Source organism: Apteryx mantelli, chromosome 1, assembly GCF_036417845.1.
Source record: "Apteryx mantelli isolate bAptMan1 chromosome 1, bAptMan1.hap1, whole genome shotgun sequence".
Taxonomy (NCBI): Eukaryota; Metazoa; Chordata; class Aves; order Apterygiformes; family Apterygidae; genus Apteryx; species Apteryx mantelli.
Window position 1 is genome coordinate 101,151,066 of NC_089978.1, and position 17,440 is coordinate 101,168,505.

General features: G+C 38.7%; 1 protein-coding gene across 1 annotated transcript in view; it reads left to right on the forward strand.

Moving 5' to 3' along the window:
* DSCAM (DS cell adhesion molecule) overlaps positions 1-17,440 on the forward strand; it is a 405,855-nt gene that overhangs the window by 369,161 nt on the left and 19,254 nt on the right. Inside the window, exons 26-29 of the mRNA XM_013955244.2 lie at positions 1,376-1,406; positions 7,068-7,183; positions 9,915-10,064; positions 14,016-14,213. Coding sequence (XP_013810698.2) covers positions 1,376-1,406; positions 7,068-7,183; positions 9,915-10,064; positions 14,016-14,213 — 495 coding nt within the window. The remainder of the gene's footprint in view (positions 1-1,375; positions 1,407-7,067; positions 7,184-9,914; positions 10,065-14,015; positions 14,214-17,440) is intronic.

Consider the following 17,440-nt stretch of genomic DNA (forward strand, 5'->3'; position numbering starts at 1 on the left):
GCCCTTTGTCCATTCCTTTTAAAATGAATACAAATGTAGTCAGAGTGACACATTTAAGATGGTATTTTGTTTCTGCCTACATTCGCTGAATTTTAAAGACAAGATATTTAATAAGATCACAAGCAAGGAAACCTTAGCAGTTGTAGGAGACCCAAGAGGTGATTAAGAAATGAAAAGGGTTTCAGAAGTGACACAGAGAAGATAAAGGCAAATTCAGTAAATGTCCTAGAAGGTACCAGTGGATTTACAAACAGAAGATATGAGAAGAAATTTAAAGTTCTGCATAATAGGAGAGTTCCTTGAAGACCTGAAACTTGGAGTTGTTTTCTTCTCAGATTTGCTTCATTTGATTACACAAAAAGCTGCTTTGTTGCTGTGCTTTGTGTGCTATGTTGCGTACTTAAGGACTCTGGACTCAGCATTTTTAAATGAGTTTGTTTAGGGAGGACTGTAGGAGGACAAAGTATAGCTGTCTATTTTTGCCGAATAATCTCACAGAAATTATTTATGTTGATAAAGGTTTACAAGAGTTACCTGAAGAACCAGGTTGATCTACCAGCCTTCACCTGTGTCCTTTAATCTGACATTTACCAGAATAATGATATTCCCAAAGGACTCTATCTTAATAATAACAGTAACGACATCAACAACAATACGAATATTTTTCCTTCCATAGTGCCTCATTTTGCAGGGCTGATCCATATGGGAATAAGCTACCTCCTGTTTTGTATATAGACTGTCCTCTGAAGACCCAAAAGTATTTTTGCACTACTGCTAGTGGAAAATCATTCATATTTCACAGCAACCAAACAAGCTGGTGACTTCCCTTGCTCAGACCTCCATGCAATTAGGTTTGATTTAGAAATGGCAGGTTGGCAATGGCTCCTCTGGCTCCGGTTTTGCTCCTGCTCAGAGATGGATGCCATCTGTTTGTATTCTTTTGTATTTTTCCTTCCTTGCTCACTCACTCAATAACTATAGTGTTGAAGGAACAGAGTCCTATTATTTGTTACACTCTCTCTCTCTACTTCTAGGGAGCTTCTGTAGCTTTTTCAAGTTAAGTTCTATCTTATTCCATGCTGATTTTTCTTAAAAGCCAAGAGTAGTTTATATGTCTCTAAGCATTTTTGGTGCTACTGGGGAATTGATCAGGGCTCTCTGGGGCAGAAAGATAGAATGTTGTGAAATGCAGTTTCAACAAAAGTAGGGACTTTTAAAGACTATTTTATCTTTGCTACTGATCTAAGAAATGACAGTAGTCTTTTATACATGTCTGATTCAAATCACTTGCTTCCTAGTAATCCATCTATCAAACAGAATTTCATATATAATGCAGACAATACCAACTCCTGACATTTGTTCCATTTTCTTGTAGATGCAAAGAGTTTGGCTGAAATGCTTATGAGGTAAGATTAAATTTAATATTTTTTAATTGAAAATTGTGTGTCAATTATGGTATAATATTTAAAAATGATCATAGGGACAAAACCTCCTATTCCTACATCCTTTCTCAAAGCACACCATTTGACTATTTGTTAAGAATTAGAACACGTCACTGGTTGGAAATGGGAGAAACAAGACAATTTATGAGACAGTATCTGTGAGGGAATACAGTGATAAAAAACTGAGAACTCTTATATTAGTAGATTAAATTACAGAACATATGTAAGTCCAGTTGGACATTTTTCCTATTCACAAAAATGTTTTCATAATATGTACCAAAGTAATTGCTCTTCAGAGATCTTCTGATTGAACACAATGAGTGTCTGGAAGCAAATATCTGTAAACTTTATAGTTATATTTTTGTAATTCACTATTGCTAGCTGCTTTTACCCTAAGGTATGTGTGAGTAGGAAAATCCATTTAACATTTTTCAGGTTTGTTCCATCAGATCACCATCCAGAAATCTAATTCTGTTGTTGAATTGCAAAAGAATGACTATTCTGGCATCACAATTCTTTCAAAGATGGAAATTTCATAGCTTCAATGTTTATTGTTTTGTCTGGGGAAAATATTGAACTTTAAAACTGCTGGATATGTTTGAAAATGTGATCACCAGGGGACTATTTCTAAGTTCAAATGAACCTTGGTTTGCTAGCAAATCTCTTCATTTTTAAGCAACAAATCTGAGAAAGTTATAGATGTTTTACCAACTGAGCTATACTCTAAACCTCCTCACCCACAGTAATCTTTACCTGCTATTGTAAGAATATACTTATCCAAGACATGGTGACAGATGAATTTAGTGCAAACTCAGCTCTAAACTATCAGTATGCAAATACATCTGAATAGTCTCACTGATTTTAACAAGACTGGTGATCCAGATCAAGTCATGGTGTTCATATCTGTGGGTTAGAAACCCCTGCTAGCAGTAGGTTGCAGTTATAAACAACTTCAGGAAGATACTCTCTGATATCTTTTCATGTCACAGAAAATGGCACAGCTTAACGTATGTGTAAGTCTGTTCTTTAGCGAAATGCAGTACGACCTGGAATGAAATTCCTGGATCACCATAATCAGTCCCTCTTCTGGTAACCACCACACACCTACACAAAAACAGTAAAGTTTAAAGTGTCCTAAACCTGGTTAGCTTTACTGGTCTTATTACAGCCACTGGAAAGCCATTGCAGAATCTCAGTCCTCTGATCATTAGAAAACTCTATCAAACTGCTGACGTAAGTGGCTGGTTTTGGCCCAATTGTTCCTCTGTCAATGCTGTCGCTCAAAAGAGCTCCCTTCCCTGCCCCTGCCTGAGCAGTCCCAGCCTTTAGCTGTGAGCTGGTTTTCTAGGTAATTCATCTGCAACTGTTTATTTTAGCTTTTCATTTCGTGAGCGTTGAAATTTAATCAAGTCTGTTTCCCCCATTCTCATTTATTTAACAAAAAATCTTACTGTTTTTTTAAATACTCATATTTCATATTTCTCTTCTAAAAGTGCAGGAAAAGGCAAATTGTTATTAAAATGGGGCTTTGGAGGAAATAGGCAATACAGGCCTGCATTTTCGGAAGCCTCAAAGGTCTCAAAGTGATGCTGTTTTGGGGAGCCTGATTTCCAGAGGCTAAATGCTCGGTCACTTCTGACAAATCTGTGAAATATCATCAGCCAAAACCTGAGCCATGTCTATATATCTAGATGTTTCTGAAGATTTAGCATGTTAATAATCAAAGGATAATAAGCCCTCTCCAAAGTCATAGTAACATAAAGCTCCTGATATTTTATGTCTTCTAGATTTTACTGAAATCTGCTATGATACAAATACCAAGAAAGAGGGTATGTTGTAGGTTGTGCCTTGCCATTTAAGTATTGCACAGGAAGCAGAAAAGAAATGATTCCCTGCTTGGTAGGAAGCCATGAGGGAAGGAGGAGAACTTTGTGTATCTTCCCCTTTGAGGAGATTTTTATGAGTGTGCATAAAGAGGATTAAGAATGGAGCTTCAGTCTTTGCTTTGAAAGTCCCTGGCTTCAGCTGTTCAAGTCAAATGTCTGGGGAGCAGGGTAAGCCCCAGTAGTCAGCAGTTTAGTGGGAATTGCACAGCCTGTCACTGATACCTTAAATTAGCAAATAAAAATCCCTGCTGCAGTATGAGTTCAGCTTTCTGATGTTTCTTTTGGGTCAAAGCATAGATCCAGGTAACTTCTTTGTGATAGCTCACTGTGAATTAGTATAACAATTGACTCAGCTTTCTAACTTTGAACAAAGGGTGAGGAATCTTTTCTCCATGAATAACCCTCTCCTTGGCCTATTATTTACAAGATGTAGTTTTCCATATGTTTTTACCAGCTTAGACGTCAGGAAGTAATGAGGTGGTCTGATTCTCTGCCAAGCACTCAGAATGACTTTGGATTTAGAGGGCACCATGTTTAATCCCTTTACATAACTATCTTGGTAGGTTTAACTTTATTTTTTATTAAAGATCTAGAAAGATTATTTGAAGAGAGGGATATTCTTTTAACTATGCACAATCTTTCAAAATACATTATACACTGTACTTGCTTTAGAAAAAAAGATATATTTATCTACAGACTGTGAATAAAAGCTGTACTCAGTCAGACCCAAAGGTCTATATAGCCCAGTATCTGTCTTTCACAGTGGCCAAAAGCTGAGACCTGGGAAGAGTACAAGACTGCAGCAAGCATATACTGACTTGTTCCCCAGACAGGCTCCCAGTCACTAACAATTTGGAGCTGAGAGATTTATTGAACCAGAGGGAATGAGCTATATTATACACAGATTGTTACAAAGTCTGATGGGTAAATAGTAACCATAGCACACGTTTAATTAAGCCTTAGAATTTTATGTCCGTAGGCTAATGAAAATATAGGTGGGTGTGTTTTCTCCCTTTAAAAAATTAATAATTGGAATTCTCATCCAACATGTTGTTATGTGCCTGGATTTTCCTAGGTTAGAAAATACTTGGACACCAAACTTCCAAACTGCAATTCTAAAAATCTCTGCTTCACTGCCAAGTCCAAGAGGCACTTAATTACTGTTGGCACTTTAGGCTGTTTCACCTTAAAGTTGAGATATTGTAGTCTGCAGAAAATAATTCAAAATTAATTGAGCCAGAAAGAGATAGCATTCTAATAAGCTGCAACCCACTTGCTACTGCCATTGCCTATTCTGTGTTTGGACACTCCATGTCACCATGCTGCTGTGCAGATAATTAATTAGGCCAGTAGGAAGGAGGAGTGATATCACACAAGACAAAGTAAAACTCTCAAACTTAGTAGGGAATTTTCCTGAATACAGAGTTCTGCAGTTCAGTTCTGCCTTGAAGGACTTTTCATATATTTTGCATTAAACCGTTCTTGGAGCAAAGACTGGAATTCAGAATTCTCTCTTTGAAGGTGAATAATACAATCACAAACTTGGGGAACTGTCCTCTTGCTCTCTTTGTCATAATAATTTTTTCTGTACAGTTGAATACTTTGCTGTAGTAAGAGTACAGAATGTTCATACTTCAGAAAAACTAGCTCTAACCAGGATTCAGGGGGTTGAATTCTCTGAGCAAACTACGTAATGTGATCACTCTGTCTTCTGCAGCCCTGGTGAGTGGAAGAGGAGGTGCAAAGGCACAGTTATTGGACTCGATTCTGTATTGCACAGGTTGTATACATACATGATTGCATATATCCAACAATTATTGGCTTATTGATTATTAATTGAATCTGGATCTCGAGAAATTCAGTTTCCTACTTCATCACAGATTTGCTGTATGATCTTGGGCAAGTCCAGTGTACCCTGACTGTTCAAGGATCTGTATTGAGGCATATATCAGATGCAGATAATTGATAAATTTATGATTCTCTTAACATTTCAGCAACTTGCATGGAAACCAATAGAAGAGTGGCATCTAACCTGTGCAGAGACTTTAAGAAAGTCAGTTTTGCAGAATTTATCTGCATTTTAGGATCCTAAATGTCTTTGAAAATTTATGTAGTTAATAAGACATGTTGACTACTATTCTCCACTGATTGTATATGGAGACAAGTCTGGCAATCCTGGGTAGCTCTCCTGATATTTTGCTTTCATAATGATTAAACAAGACACCAGCTGTAGGCTGTTTGAATGTGTTTTAGCTCTCCATTTGTACTATCAGGGCAACAGTACTGCCTGATGTTCTAGCTAAAGATAGGGACCTTTAAGTCTATGAGATGCACAGATGCAGTACTGCTGGGGACCTCAAGTGCAGGAGAAGACAGAAGGTGAGAATCTGCCTTCACACAGGTGTACCTGTGTGCCTTGTTGATCTTACTGGCTGTCTTGGATTTGGGGCAGGATTACTGACCATTGTGTGACAAGGAGATTCCTCTTAAAAGGGGCTCTAGGAGAACTCCCAAAACCTGGGCTCCCCAGGTCTTGATCGCATGGAGACATCCATTAAGGCAAATTATCTAGAGATGTGGTCTCAGCACACATGCATCAAAGTGCATTAAACTGCTGTGCAGAGGTCCTCACTCAGGAAAGAAGTGAACTTATTCTCAAGCATCTTAACAGTCCTCTGATGATTCCATTAATAACAATAATTCATTGCCAAAGGAGAATTAAACTGAATGATCTACAGCTACTTTACAACAGAAAATGAACCTCCATTTGGATTTTAAAGCTCTTTGATGTGTGAATATTGAGATCAGACCATTAGCTGATTTGCCTTAACTTTCCTTTAGCCTCCCTGCATAAACATGTATTGCAAATATTTTATCTCCTCCAAAGAGTAATTACATGTGAAGGGGCAAAAAGTTCCAGGAATTTTAGTGCAGTCTGAAGATTTTTTGGTGCAAGTTCTATACTGGAAATGATTGTAGCATTCAGTTTTACTATCCATTTTCATTTGCTTTTGGTAGACAGCTCATTTAAGAAGTAATTTTCTGGTACACAAACTTCAGAATGAAATTGTTTCAATTTGCATGATGATACAGTAATTGTTTTATATTCCTTTTTTGGAATATTGCATCAATCAATTAGAAATAAATCCATGAATGTAAACAAGATTTGCAATTTCTTGCTCTTGCAAGGCCAGTGGAACTAAAAGCTTTATTTATTTTTGTGCAATTTATTAGTATTAATGAAACCCCTAGTTATTAATTTGGTTTTCAATTTATCAGTTTCACTGGTATTGGGAATTTATCTGATAAAAATTAACGACTGGAAGAAATTACTACAAGACATCATTTTCCTACCAACCTGTTTTATTTATTTATGTACTTATTACATATTTCTTTACTCACATTCATGAGGAATGAAAGAAGAGACCACACTTACAAAGCATCTTTATCAATTTCATTATGTGACAACACATGAAGAAAACCCTAAGAAATTTGCAGCAGATTCCTACAGAAAAAGAATTAGACCCAACGCACTGCATTCATCTAACTGCCTTGTCATGTGCTATAAATTAATACCATGTATTTGTTCTGAAGAGGGGAAAATAAAATGTATGAGAATTTTGCTGATTATTCTTATTTCATTTTTAGATTGAGCTGGATGGATTTGAAATGAAGAGGTGCTTAAGTACCTTTTCATGCACGGTGAATTTTAATGTGTTTGCCTTTCTTTTGTTTTTAGCAAGAATACCAGGACATCAGATACACTTAATAAGCAGCAGCAAACACTGAGGATGCACATAGATATTCCCAGAGCACAGCTCCTGATTGAGGAGAGGGACACAATGGAGACCATTGGTAAACTCTCACTGGGCTTGTTTTCATTGATTTATGTAGCAAGAACTTTAGGTGGGCTTCGTTTAGCTCACCCCTTTCCCCCCACCTCACACACCAAGAAAAAGAGCTATGAAGTAATTTGTCACATTTGAAAAGTGAATTTTTTTTCCTCCCCTTTGGATCATTTTCCACCTTAAGTAATCTAAGTGCAATCTTTAAAATAATGCAGGACAGCAGGAAAATGAAGCTGGTAGAAAGAGCAGCTTGAAGAAAATGTAAATGAAGACTGGCAGCTTTATGATTTTCATTTTGATTTCTTTATTGGCTTTGACTAGACAGTTTGATCATTATTATTACTTAAAAGGAAAATGAAATTTTGAAGCTACAGCACTAGTATTTAAGGATTTGCAGGAGCCATCGTCTAAAACTTACACATTACATATCCTATCCACCTGTTTATACCAAATGATATCCTGTATTTTAACAGTTTAATCTATTTTTAACTTTTGTGCATCTATGCAAAATTCAAATCAAAAACGTTGCATATGCCAGATAACTAGATTTCTCTTGTAGCTGGCACATAGCTGAAATGTCATGAAAATGGGTTGGTTGGTTTGTTTGAAAAAATTTCAACACAAGATGGCTGAAATCTCAACAGAATAAAAATATAAGCTGATCTCGTGACTATGTGGGTACACACTGAAGCAAGACGTTCCAGAATGATTGATCTGGTTATACTTCTGGCTTTTTTTGGATCAAAATCTGTGTAGAAAATGTCTTTGATGGCGGAGAACATACCTAGCGTCCCAGAGAGGATGTGGCTGGTGCAGCCTTGGCAAGCCAGGAGGAGCACAGAGCATCGCTGGGTCCCCTGGCCATGCAGTGAGGCTACATTCGTCCCCTACACTGTCACACCTGCAGCCAGGTGGCTCACAGGACACACTTCACAGTTTATAGCAGCAGATTGAAGGAGAGACTTACACTTCACCTGAAGAACAGACAGTTTTATTTTAATCCTGCTTTGAGCTTCCTAAAGTTTGCTTCTGTGATGTGGTCTTTTGTGCCAAGCTTCATCCTCAAGACGGTTTTTACTTTTGAGTTATAGTTGCTGGGCAATCGAGGTTTATAGTGGAAATACCATTAGTGCCTTAACTATAGGCAATGTGATCAGTGCCTTGGTAATAGCCTGCACTACACAAAGCCAGTCAGAGTAAGCAGGCACTTTGGCAGGCTTTGACGTAGTTTACTGCCAAGAGGGTTTATTCTCAACCTGAATAAGAGCTCGTCTTTTGTCAGAGGGAGACTAATTTGATTTCATAATGCTCATTCTATTTATGGCCTTCTTTGGGCAAAAAATGCCAGTTATGTTATTGTGCAAAACTGTTCACATTAATGGTCTCTTGTCAAGTCACAAAAAACGGAATGCTTAGAAGACGTGGATCAGCCTCTGCTGACTAGTAAATGTGCAGAAGCCCCATTTGTGCCTGTCCCCTTAGAAATACGTTACAAAGCTATACAGGATAGCATAGTGGGAAGTTCTCATGGCTTTTACTGCTATTGCAAATAGATAAAAAAGACTGCAAAGAATACAAAAGAAAGTCTGATAGCACGCAACTAACTGTTCTGCTAGCACAAAGTGGAAGATTTATTGCTGTTAAACCTCCTACAGTCAGGTGGGCCACATACTCTTTCTAGATTCCTTTTTAGAGAGAAAGAAATACAACATTGGTATTTCAGTTGAAAAAAAAGTAAGCACGGTAGTGCACTGGCTTGCAGCAGGGAGCAAGGTCTGTGCAGAAATTTGGTGAGTATATCCTACTCTGTAGGGAAGCAATAGGCAGCAAAGCCATGCAGCAGTAAGAGTCATTGCTCACCTTTTCTTTCCCATCCTTCTCAAGGTCCAGTTTCATCTCCTGCTGTTCTTCTGCAATTGGGGGAAAGCCCACAATCAGCGGGACTGACTAGTTTGCAAGAAACTTTTATCACTTGCATAAGGCTTCCCAGAGCTTCTGTTTTGAACCTCATATAGTGAGGTTTGTTGCAGGAAGGACTCTGTGGTGCAGAGAGAGCTGGTAGGACTTAGCCCTTAGCTTCTAGAACAGCAAACGCTAAACTTCGGCTTAGTTGCCCCACAAGAATATTTCCACTGTCTTCACTAGGAGTACTCAGGTGCTTAAAGTTAAGTAGGTCCTTAAGACCAGTCTTGGGTCATGGTCATGATTCTGCAATGTTCTGACTGTGGGGAAAAAGCTGACTAGTAAAGGATACAGACATTACCTAACAGCCTCCTTTTGGGAAGATGTGGGTGATATCACCGAGGACCTCACTAATTATGCTAATAAAAGAATTGAGTATGTTGCTGAAGAGCACAGCTGAGCTCCATGAAAATGAAGAGGGGAGAAGGCAGTGTTCAAACAATGGAAAAGAAGGATGTAGTTAGGGCCAAAAATAATTATGCACAATTGAGTTTTTTGGAAGGACGCTGAATGGCCTGTCGCTGTTGTAGATCTATACAATGAAATAAAGACATGAAAGATACAGTCATTCCTTAGTTTTGTGTGAACTTGGAAAATGAACCCAGAAGTTCCCAAACTGTAGTACACCCTTCAAAGCCATCTAAAGCCTTGCGCAGAAGTGGGGACTGTCAGTGTCATGGTGCAACCCAGCTAAAAATAAGTCTGGGGACTTATTTTATGTTGTGAAGACAAAAATGAAATTTGTTATTCAATATTTGTTTTTTTATTACTTACAGATGACAGATCAACGGTTCTACTAACTGATGCTGACTTTGGAGAGACGTCTAAGCAGAAGTCACTGACTGTCACTCACACAGTACATTACCAATCTGTGTCACAAGCTACAGGACCTCTGGTGGATGTTTCTGATGCCCGGCCAGGAACAAGTAAGCATATAAGAGAATATATTATCTGGAGAGGAGAAAGCTATAAAAAAAGAATATTCTACTCCTGCATTTACATTCTCATGTGTTTTTTTTTTCTTCAGTCTGAAAGTTGTGAGAAATCTATTTAAGTCAGCAAAGAACATTTTCTTATAGAATTACATATACTAATTCAATACGGTAAAAAATTGCATATGCATCTGAAATGTAGGTGTAATTTGAAATAATTCATACTTGGCTTTCATTACAGGAAATGCATGCTAGATTTTAATTTCTAGAATTTATTGAGTAAATTAGCTTAATGGCTTTTAATGTCTAATATTTTTTTTCTCAGTGATCAATCTTTATTGTATTTCAAAATACATCTTCTACTCTTACTCCTCCACCAGGAAAGAAATACATTTCTGATTATTGCTTTTCTGAAAAAGTTGTATTTCTAGTTTTAGTTATTATGGTAAATTACTTTTCCCAGATATCTTCCTACTGAGTTATTCTTATAATGATTAAAATGCTATAATAAATATACTGCTGCAATCCATTCTTCTTAATTTCTCTCACGAATATGTGCCATATCTTTGTAAATGGAAAAGAAATTCACTAAATCTAAGGAATACTTACAAGGTAGGAATATTACAGGAGTGTAGTTCACTAACAGTGTGCAATTTCTAAAATCTATCAAATTATCTCTATTCCATGACAGTTTCAGAAGTTGTTTACTTGGTGAGTCTAGCGAATGTAAATGCCAAAAGCTAAGTAGTGCATCACCTGGAATGCAGATTATATGAAAAATCTTCGTTTTATCTTGATTTTCACCTAGTCTTTTTAAATCGTAGCTGTTCTAGTTCTGACCTTGCCTCTTTCCTAATGCTGGGCAAGTTTTAAGTTATGATTAGTTGTTTCTTGAAGACTGGATTAGTACCATCATATGGATTGCCTTTCTTATCTATGGACAGTTATGACATTTGAATTAGAACAGTCAAGATGCAACATTTGTTTTATCTCTGGTACTGTTCTTTTCTCCTTCCTTCAGTTCATGCAAATATCAACCAGCTTTTTATCATATTTGCAGATCGAGGTTATCTGAGTGAGCAATGGACCTCCATTGTTTTCAAACCCTACCTTTTAAATAAGGAAAGAGGTACCACCCCAAAATTGCCAGGTTGTCCCATATGACAGCATTTTAGTGAACCAGCATCCTCCATTCCAAATCCCTCTTCTGTGTGCAGTTCTGTGCTTCAGCCCACTGAAGTCAATGGTAGACTTCCCTCACATTAAACTGGGGTTTAGCACAGGTCTAAGAGTATGATCTGTGTCCAGCCTGGCTTTGGAGATAGCAAATCCACCATTCATGTTATTGTTCAGTAAAGATCTGATTGCAGCAGGGCACAGGACTGGGTTGAAGACTTCTAGGTAATGTTCACTGAATTGAAGACCCTAATTTTTTGATAGAAGCTGAGCTATGGGATTTTGTCAAGATCCACTACTTTCTCTGTTAAGAGGGAAGTGATGCCCGGCTGCTTGTGTGGGACTCATGGCTCAGAGGCTGGGGAACTGCCTGTCCCTCCCTTTCTCACCCCAAGGGTCTCTGAGCACCCCTGTACCCTGTGATTGTCAAATTGCCCCAACAGCTGTAAGATGTCATCTAATATTTTTATATTTATTTATAAGAGAGATATGCTTAATGTACCTTCCTCTTGCTCACCTCAGCTCTCTAAGCCTGTGTTTCATTCTAGCAGTGTTGCCTTAATAACGAGGGCACCAGATGTGTGCTGTTTTCCATCACATGGGAAGCAGAGCTCTCTGAGTATGTGGTACAGAGTCCTTTATGCAAGTGCAGTACAGCTGATGCAGAGCTGCTGCTCAGCACATGCTCAGCAGGGCTAGCACTGACCTGCTGTGTCCTGACAGCAGGCTCACCAGCAGGCTTCCTCTTTCAAACTGCCAGTGAAGGTCTTGTGACTCACTACCCTAAGGCCGTCCTGGAGTCCAGCCATATTCTCCAAACAATCTGAAGGAAGAATGTCTAGAAATAAGACCAACAACTTTCTTCTCAACTAGTTGAGATCAAAAATGTGAGCCAAAGTTCTAGCTCACTTTCCAGAAAAGGAAAGTGGAAGGAAGGAAGCTAGGAAGCTGGAGAATGGAAAGGCTCTGGACTAGAGGGAGGTGGTGATGCCCTACAAAGTTGAGCTTGGACCTGCCCCTATAGGATGCTGCCCCTGCATGCTGCAGGATTGTGGGTTGAACACTAAAGAAAGTGGGGCACCCAAGCAGCAGAAATCTCCCCTGGGTTCTGCTACATAGCATATTCTGCTATAGCATAAAGAGTATATGTCGTATATATGCAATGGCACCTATTCTGCAAGTAGGCACAGGGACACTGTGGGAGAGCATCTTCTGCATGCAGCTGTGTTGCCTCCTGCATTGTGCAGCAGCAAGGGAAGCAACACTGTGCCCTAAGTTTTCCCACCGGCACCCTCTTTCTGTCCTTTGTGTCTTCCTTCCAGACAGGTAGCAGGCTCACTTCTGGCTACCCAACAGCCACATGCCAGCTTTTCACAGTTGGTACAATTGGCAGTTTATACTGACAGACTGGTCACTTGGCACCAAGTGCTTTTTTGGATCTTATTCACGTGATACTGCTGTCTGTTGCACTACTGGCAGGATCAATTATTAATGGCACTGAGTTCATATTTTTCTGCTGCTGTGGTGGGCAGATGTGAAATAGGAGAGGGAACAGGCCATAGTTGCTATCTGTAAATAAATAACTTGTTCCTTTGAAGCAACAGGATACAAATACTTAACAGGGAATGCTTATGCAGAAGCAATGTTCAGAGTCATTATATGGGTATTGTTTTCTCTTTAAATTACTTCTACTAAAGTCTCTCACCTCAAAGAGTGACAGTGTCACCATTTGAATGTGAAAGAACATTTGAATAGATCTGTAATTTTTCATTTCTAATGCTCTTATTCTCTATTGTTAATAATATCCTTTTAGAAGCTTTGAAGAGAAATCTTTCAGTGCTGTTTTAGTCACTTTCTGTTTGCCAAATAATGATTTTCCTATTCTACCAGCTTTATTAGGGAATTCAAGCCTCACTTCTGCAGAAGAATTACTGATCATTAATAAAATCAGAGAGGTCAATTTTGGTAGATTGTTCACTTCCACTTCCTTGGTCACCAGATCATCTCTAGAGGAATACAGAACATATTGCTAAGTAGCAGATGATTTCTTAATGTTGAAGAGATTTAATTTATTTCCTAGCTTTTTTTAAATCAAACTCAAGTCTTTAGGGACTTGTTACTATTGAAACTCTAAGGGCACTAATATAGGTTATATCTTACACCTTGGCTACCTACTGAACTAAATACAGAATTTGTAGCTGACTAATACCCTAATGTGGTAAAATTATTAGTAAAATGCCCAAAATAGGAAATTATACCCACACATTTCTGAGCAACCTATTGTCTCTCCCTCCCATGTGTTTTTACAAATTGAGAGCAGGTGACTGGTGTAAGAGGTTTCTGAGGGCACATCTAGACTACTAAGGTTAGAATTAGTGTGCAATGCGGTGTGAAATCCCTGATCAGGTCTACCTGCCTTGTGCTCTTTTGGATCTTGAGGTGGTTTTGGTGCTGGAGAACTAGTTACATTTGGAGAAAAGGGATAATGAACCAGCAAGGAGTACATGTCAATGAGAAATTGGCTGGGTCTCTCAGCTCTTCATTTGCACTCTTTTTTAAATGTATAGTTTTATTAGAAAGAGGGTATTTCAAAGAAGTGCTACTGTTTTGTACAAAACTGCACTTTCACCCTTCAATTTTTTTTCACAAAGAAAGGGGTTTTTTTAAATGTTTGCGGGGGGGTTGGCCATGATTTCAGTAGCTACAGGACTTCTTTCATTGTCTATTCAAGAGCCTCGTGGCAAAGACCCTCTCTGTTACCCATCGCAGATCCTACCACAAGGAGGAGTGCAAAAACGGGACCCACAGCTCGCAACCGCTATGCTAGTCAGTGGACCCTCAACAGACCTCACCCCACCATATCAGCTCATACTCTCACCACAGACTGGAGGCTGCCCACCCCCAGACCCACAGGATCAGTGGATAAGGAAAGCGACAGCTACAGCGTCAGCCCCTCGCAGGACACAGGTATGGTGCTCGCTGTAGAGCTGCACCAGGGAAACGGGACAGCGGTAGCTGCGAAAACATTCTTGTTCCCTGATTTACTTCCTTTGGTTCTTGAATTAGGTGCTGTTATTTATTCCTTGCTGGGAAGTTTTTAAATGCACAATTTGTAAGGGGCTCCACAAGTGCATACAGTTCTAATGATAACAAATACCGTGCCCATGGTTTCTCACATGGTGCTCTGGAGTCCTTTGAAGGATATGCTGGTAATTTTTCTGGTAGCTGAAGTTCTGTACTGCCTGAATCTGAAGGAAAAAGTAGGAGAATTTGCTGTATGAAATGGCATTGACCAGAAAGGGGCAGTATTACCAACCAGAAATATGCCTGAGTCAAAGGTGGAGTGGTTTTAAGCTTTGAGCTATACTGAGGTAAGCTTTTTCTTTTTTCCAGTGGCATAATATATGTTCATAAGGGTTTCGTTCTAACCAGAAAAAAGCAGAGGGGAAAATCTGGAATTAGGGTTCAAGTCCAAATCCATTCATATTGCTGAATACTGTAGCAGCAAGCTTTGAGTTTCCGGAGAAACAACATGGGCTTTATTCCTCTAGACAGTAACTGGGGAGACACTGAATATGCATTCTGCCTTCAGTGTTAGGCTGTTCTTGATGTCTTCACATTATAAGTGCAATTGTAACTGAAAAATAAGGCTTTCTCTTTCTGTCCTACACTGAACAAGTGACAAAAAGATATATGGCACATAAATGAGTAAATGATTAAGCAGAGGAATAGTCACGAAGCAAATCTAATAAAGGTTAAATCTGAAGAAAGGTAAAATCTTATTCAAAGGTACACCTGACAGAAGCAAATCCTGGCTTACATCAGGAGGAATTGCCTGTATTCTGTCGTGATGGGGGAAAAGCAGAGGTCCCGTGGGAAAGCTACGTGTTAATTTAGACAAACTGCCAAAGCAGTAGGTGTGATTAACCTTCTGCTATGAAAACTAATATGACTGTGTTTATTCCCTCTATAAGAACAGGCCTCTGACTTCCCTTACATCCAATAATTTGTGCACTGAAGTTCTCATCTTTTCAGAACTCATCCTCTTAAAATTGCAGTGGCATCTAACCATCACTTAACATGCGCTGTGTAGCATGTTGTGTCAGAACCTGCCTAACTTTGCTTTCATTATTGTAACTACAGTGCTAAATAAGTAAAATCAAATCATGTGAAACTTACATCACTGGATGAGTGAACACAGAATATAAAGATTAGTGTAAGTTATTGAATTAGGAATCAAGTGATGTTTCTTCTGCTATAATGGATTCATTTGTGTATAGTCAGCATTACTGATAATGATGTTTTCTGTTCTTTGGAAAGAACATTGTGTCTAATAATGAACAGATTCAATCCCCTCCCCCTGCCCCCTGCCCCCTCCAAAAAAAGACAGTGATGGCCTATGGATAGGAGCTTTGGGAAGCTCCAGAAAAGTCCAGATGATCCCATCATAAACCAGTGATAATTAGGAGAGCTGGAAAAATAGAGCAGTGTATATACATCCTTGCTTGAACAAAAAGTGCACCATGTAGAACTGGGTGCAATCTCCTCATGTTGTCTCCATAGAGTGATGCCACTCAAGAGATACCTCTATCCAGCTTCATCCTGCTGGATAGGAACCTCATCCTGATTTCTTCATATATAAAGATCATGAAGCCTTAAGGGTTAACTCTTATAGCTATGCAGATATAAATAGCAAATGTTATCTCAGAAACCCTTATCATGGCCAGTCTACATTTCAGGTTCACTTGCACATGTTTCAACATTTGGTCACCCAAGGTTATTTTATTTGACAGACAAGTATCACTGGGGTTATGTTTCTCATTCTCCAGTAAGCATTGGAAAGGGCAGGGAATTAGATTTGCCATGTGGTTTAATACACAAACTACATATAATTTTTAGGCAGGCTTCATAACCTATATTTTAACACAGCTGTTTTCCTACTCTGTGTCTGCCCTTTGGCTCATACACTGCTTAATGTAAGTGATATTTATATCATGCTTTATATCATGGAAAGATGCTCAATATAGGATTTCTTGTGGCAAAAAGGTAGCTGTACTATGCTACTTAATTTCTAGTAAGTATAATCTAAGTACTTCAGAAGTTTTTAATTTCCAGCTAACCACCATAATAGATGTAGCCAAGTTACATGTCCAGGAATCAATCACACTAAAGTGTATATTTGATCACCTTTCCAGTATGGGGTTTGGATTTCTCAATCTAGTTGATGTGGTTGATATGTGGCAGAACTTGGCATTTCATAGCAAAACTATATGAGGTTTAGAAAGCAATAGTTTTTAAGCATATTAGAAATGTATTGCAGCCATTCATAGCTGTAACTAAGTTCAAATGTTCTAACTAGAGGCTGTTAGAAATTTTCTGATGAGACTGAATCTTCACCAAATCTAAGGTCTTCAAGCAGATCCTTCCTGGAATACTGGCTGGTCTCCCCAGGGCATGGGATCTGAGGAGTGGCAGATCCTGAGGTTCATGAACCAGACTGGGACCTCTGCCTGTCCATGAAATCTACAGACACCACTTTACGGCACTGGGCAGATGGAGCTTTCCAGGAGTTTCCAGTTCACCAGAAGTTTGGAAAGACAGTATCTTGGTCTGATTTACAGATGTTTCCTGTGAACAAAAACCGTGCTCAATTCTGGCCAGCTCAAAATCTTAAGCATGTTATGGCATATTGTAGAAATACTTGTCATTTTAAATAATGTATGGTCCTGTTTACAAGGGGCAGGAGTATTGTTCTTTGTGTGCAATGAAAACTGATACAAGGATTCTAGCACACAATAAAAATGATAAAGATTAGCAATAACAACACAATTGCCTCTGACTGCTATAGGATTCCCATTTTTATGAATTAGCTATTACAGTGTGCCTGTTTATTGAACATCACCAATAATGTCTGGAATTGTACAGATCTTGTAAAAAAACATGACTCCTGTCTGAGGAATTTTTGAAAGCCTTCCACTCTTCCAGTCCCTTAAAGTAGAAGCATGACAGGTGTAACAGAGCGGTGTTTTTTCCCCTTAACTACATAGAAACCACTGCTGTATTTCCAGAACACTTTTTAATGTACCATGTCCATTTTCATCTTCAAGAATAACAATGGTTGTTTAAGGAATATTGATGTTCTCGGAAAGTCATCATCAGAAAAGAACAGCTTTTAGGTCAAAATAGCCTATGTG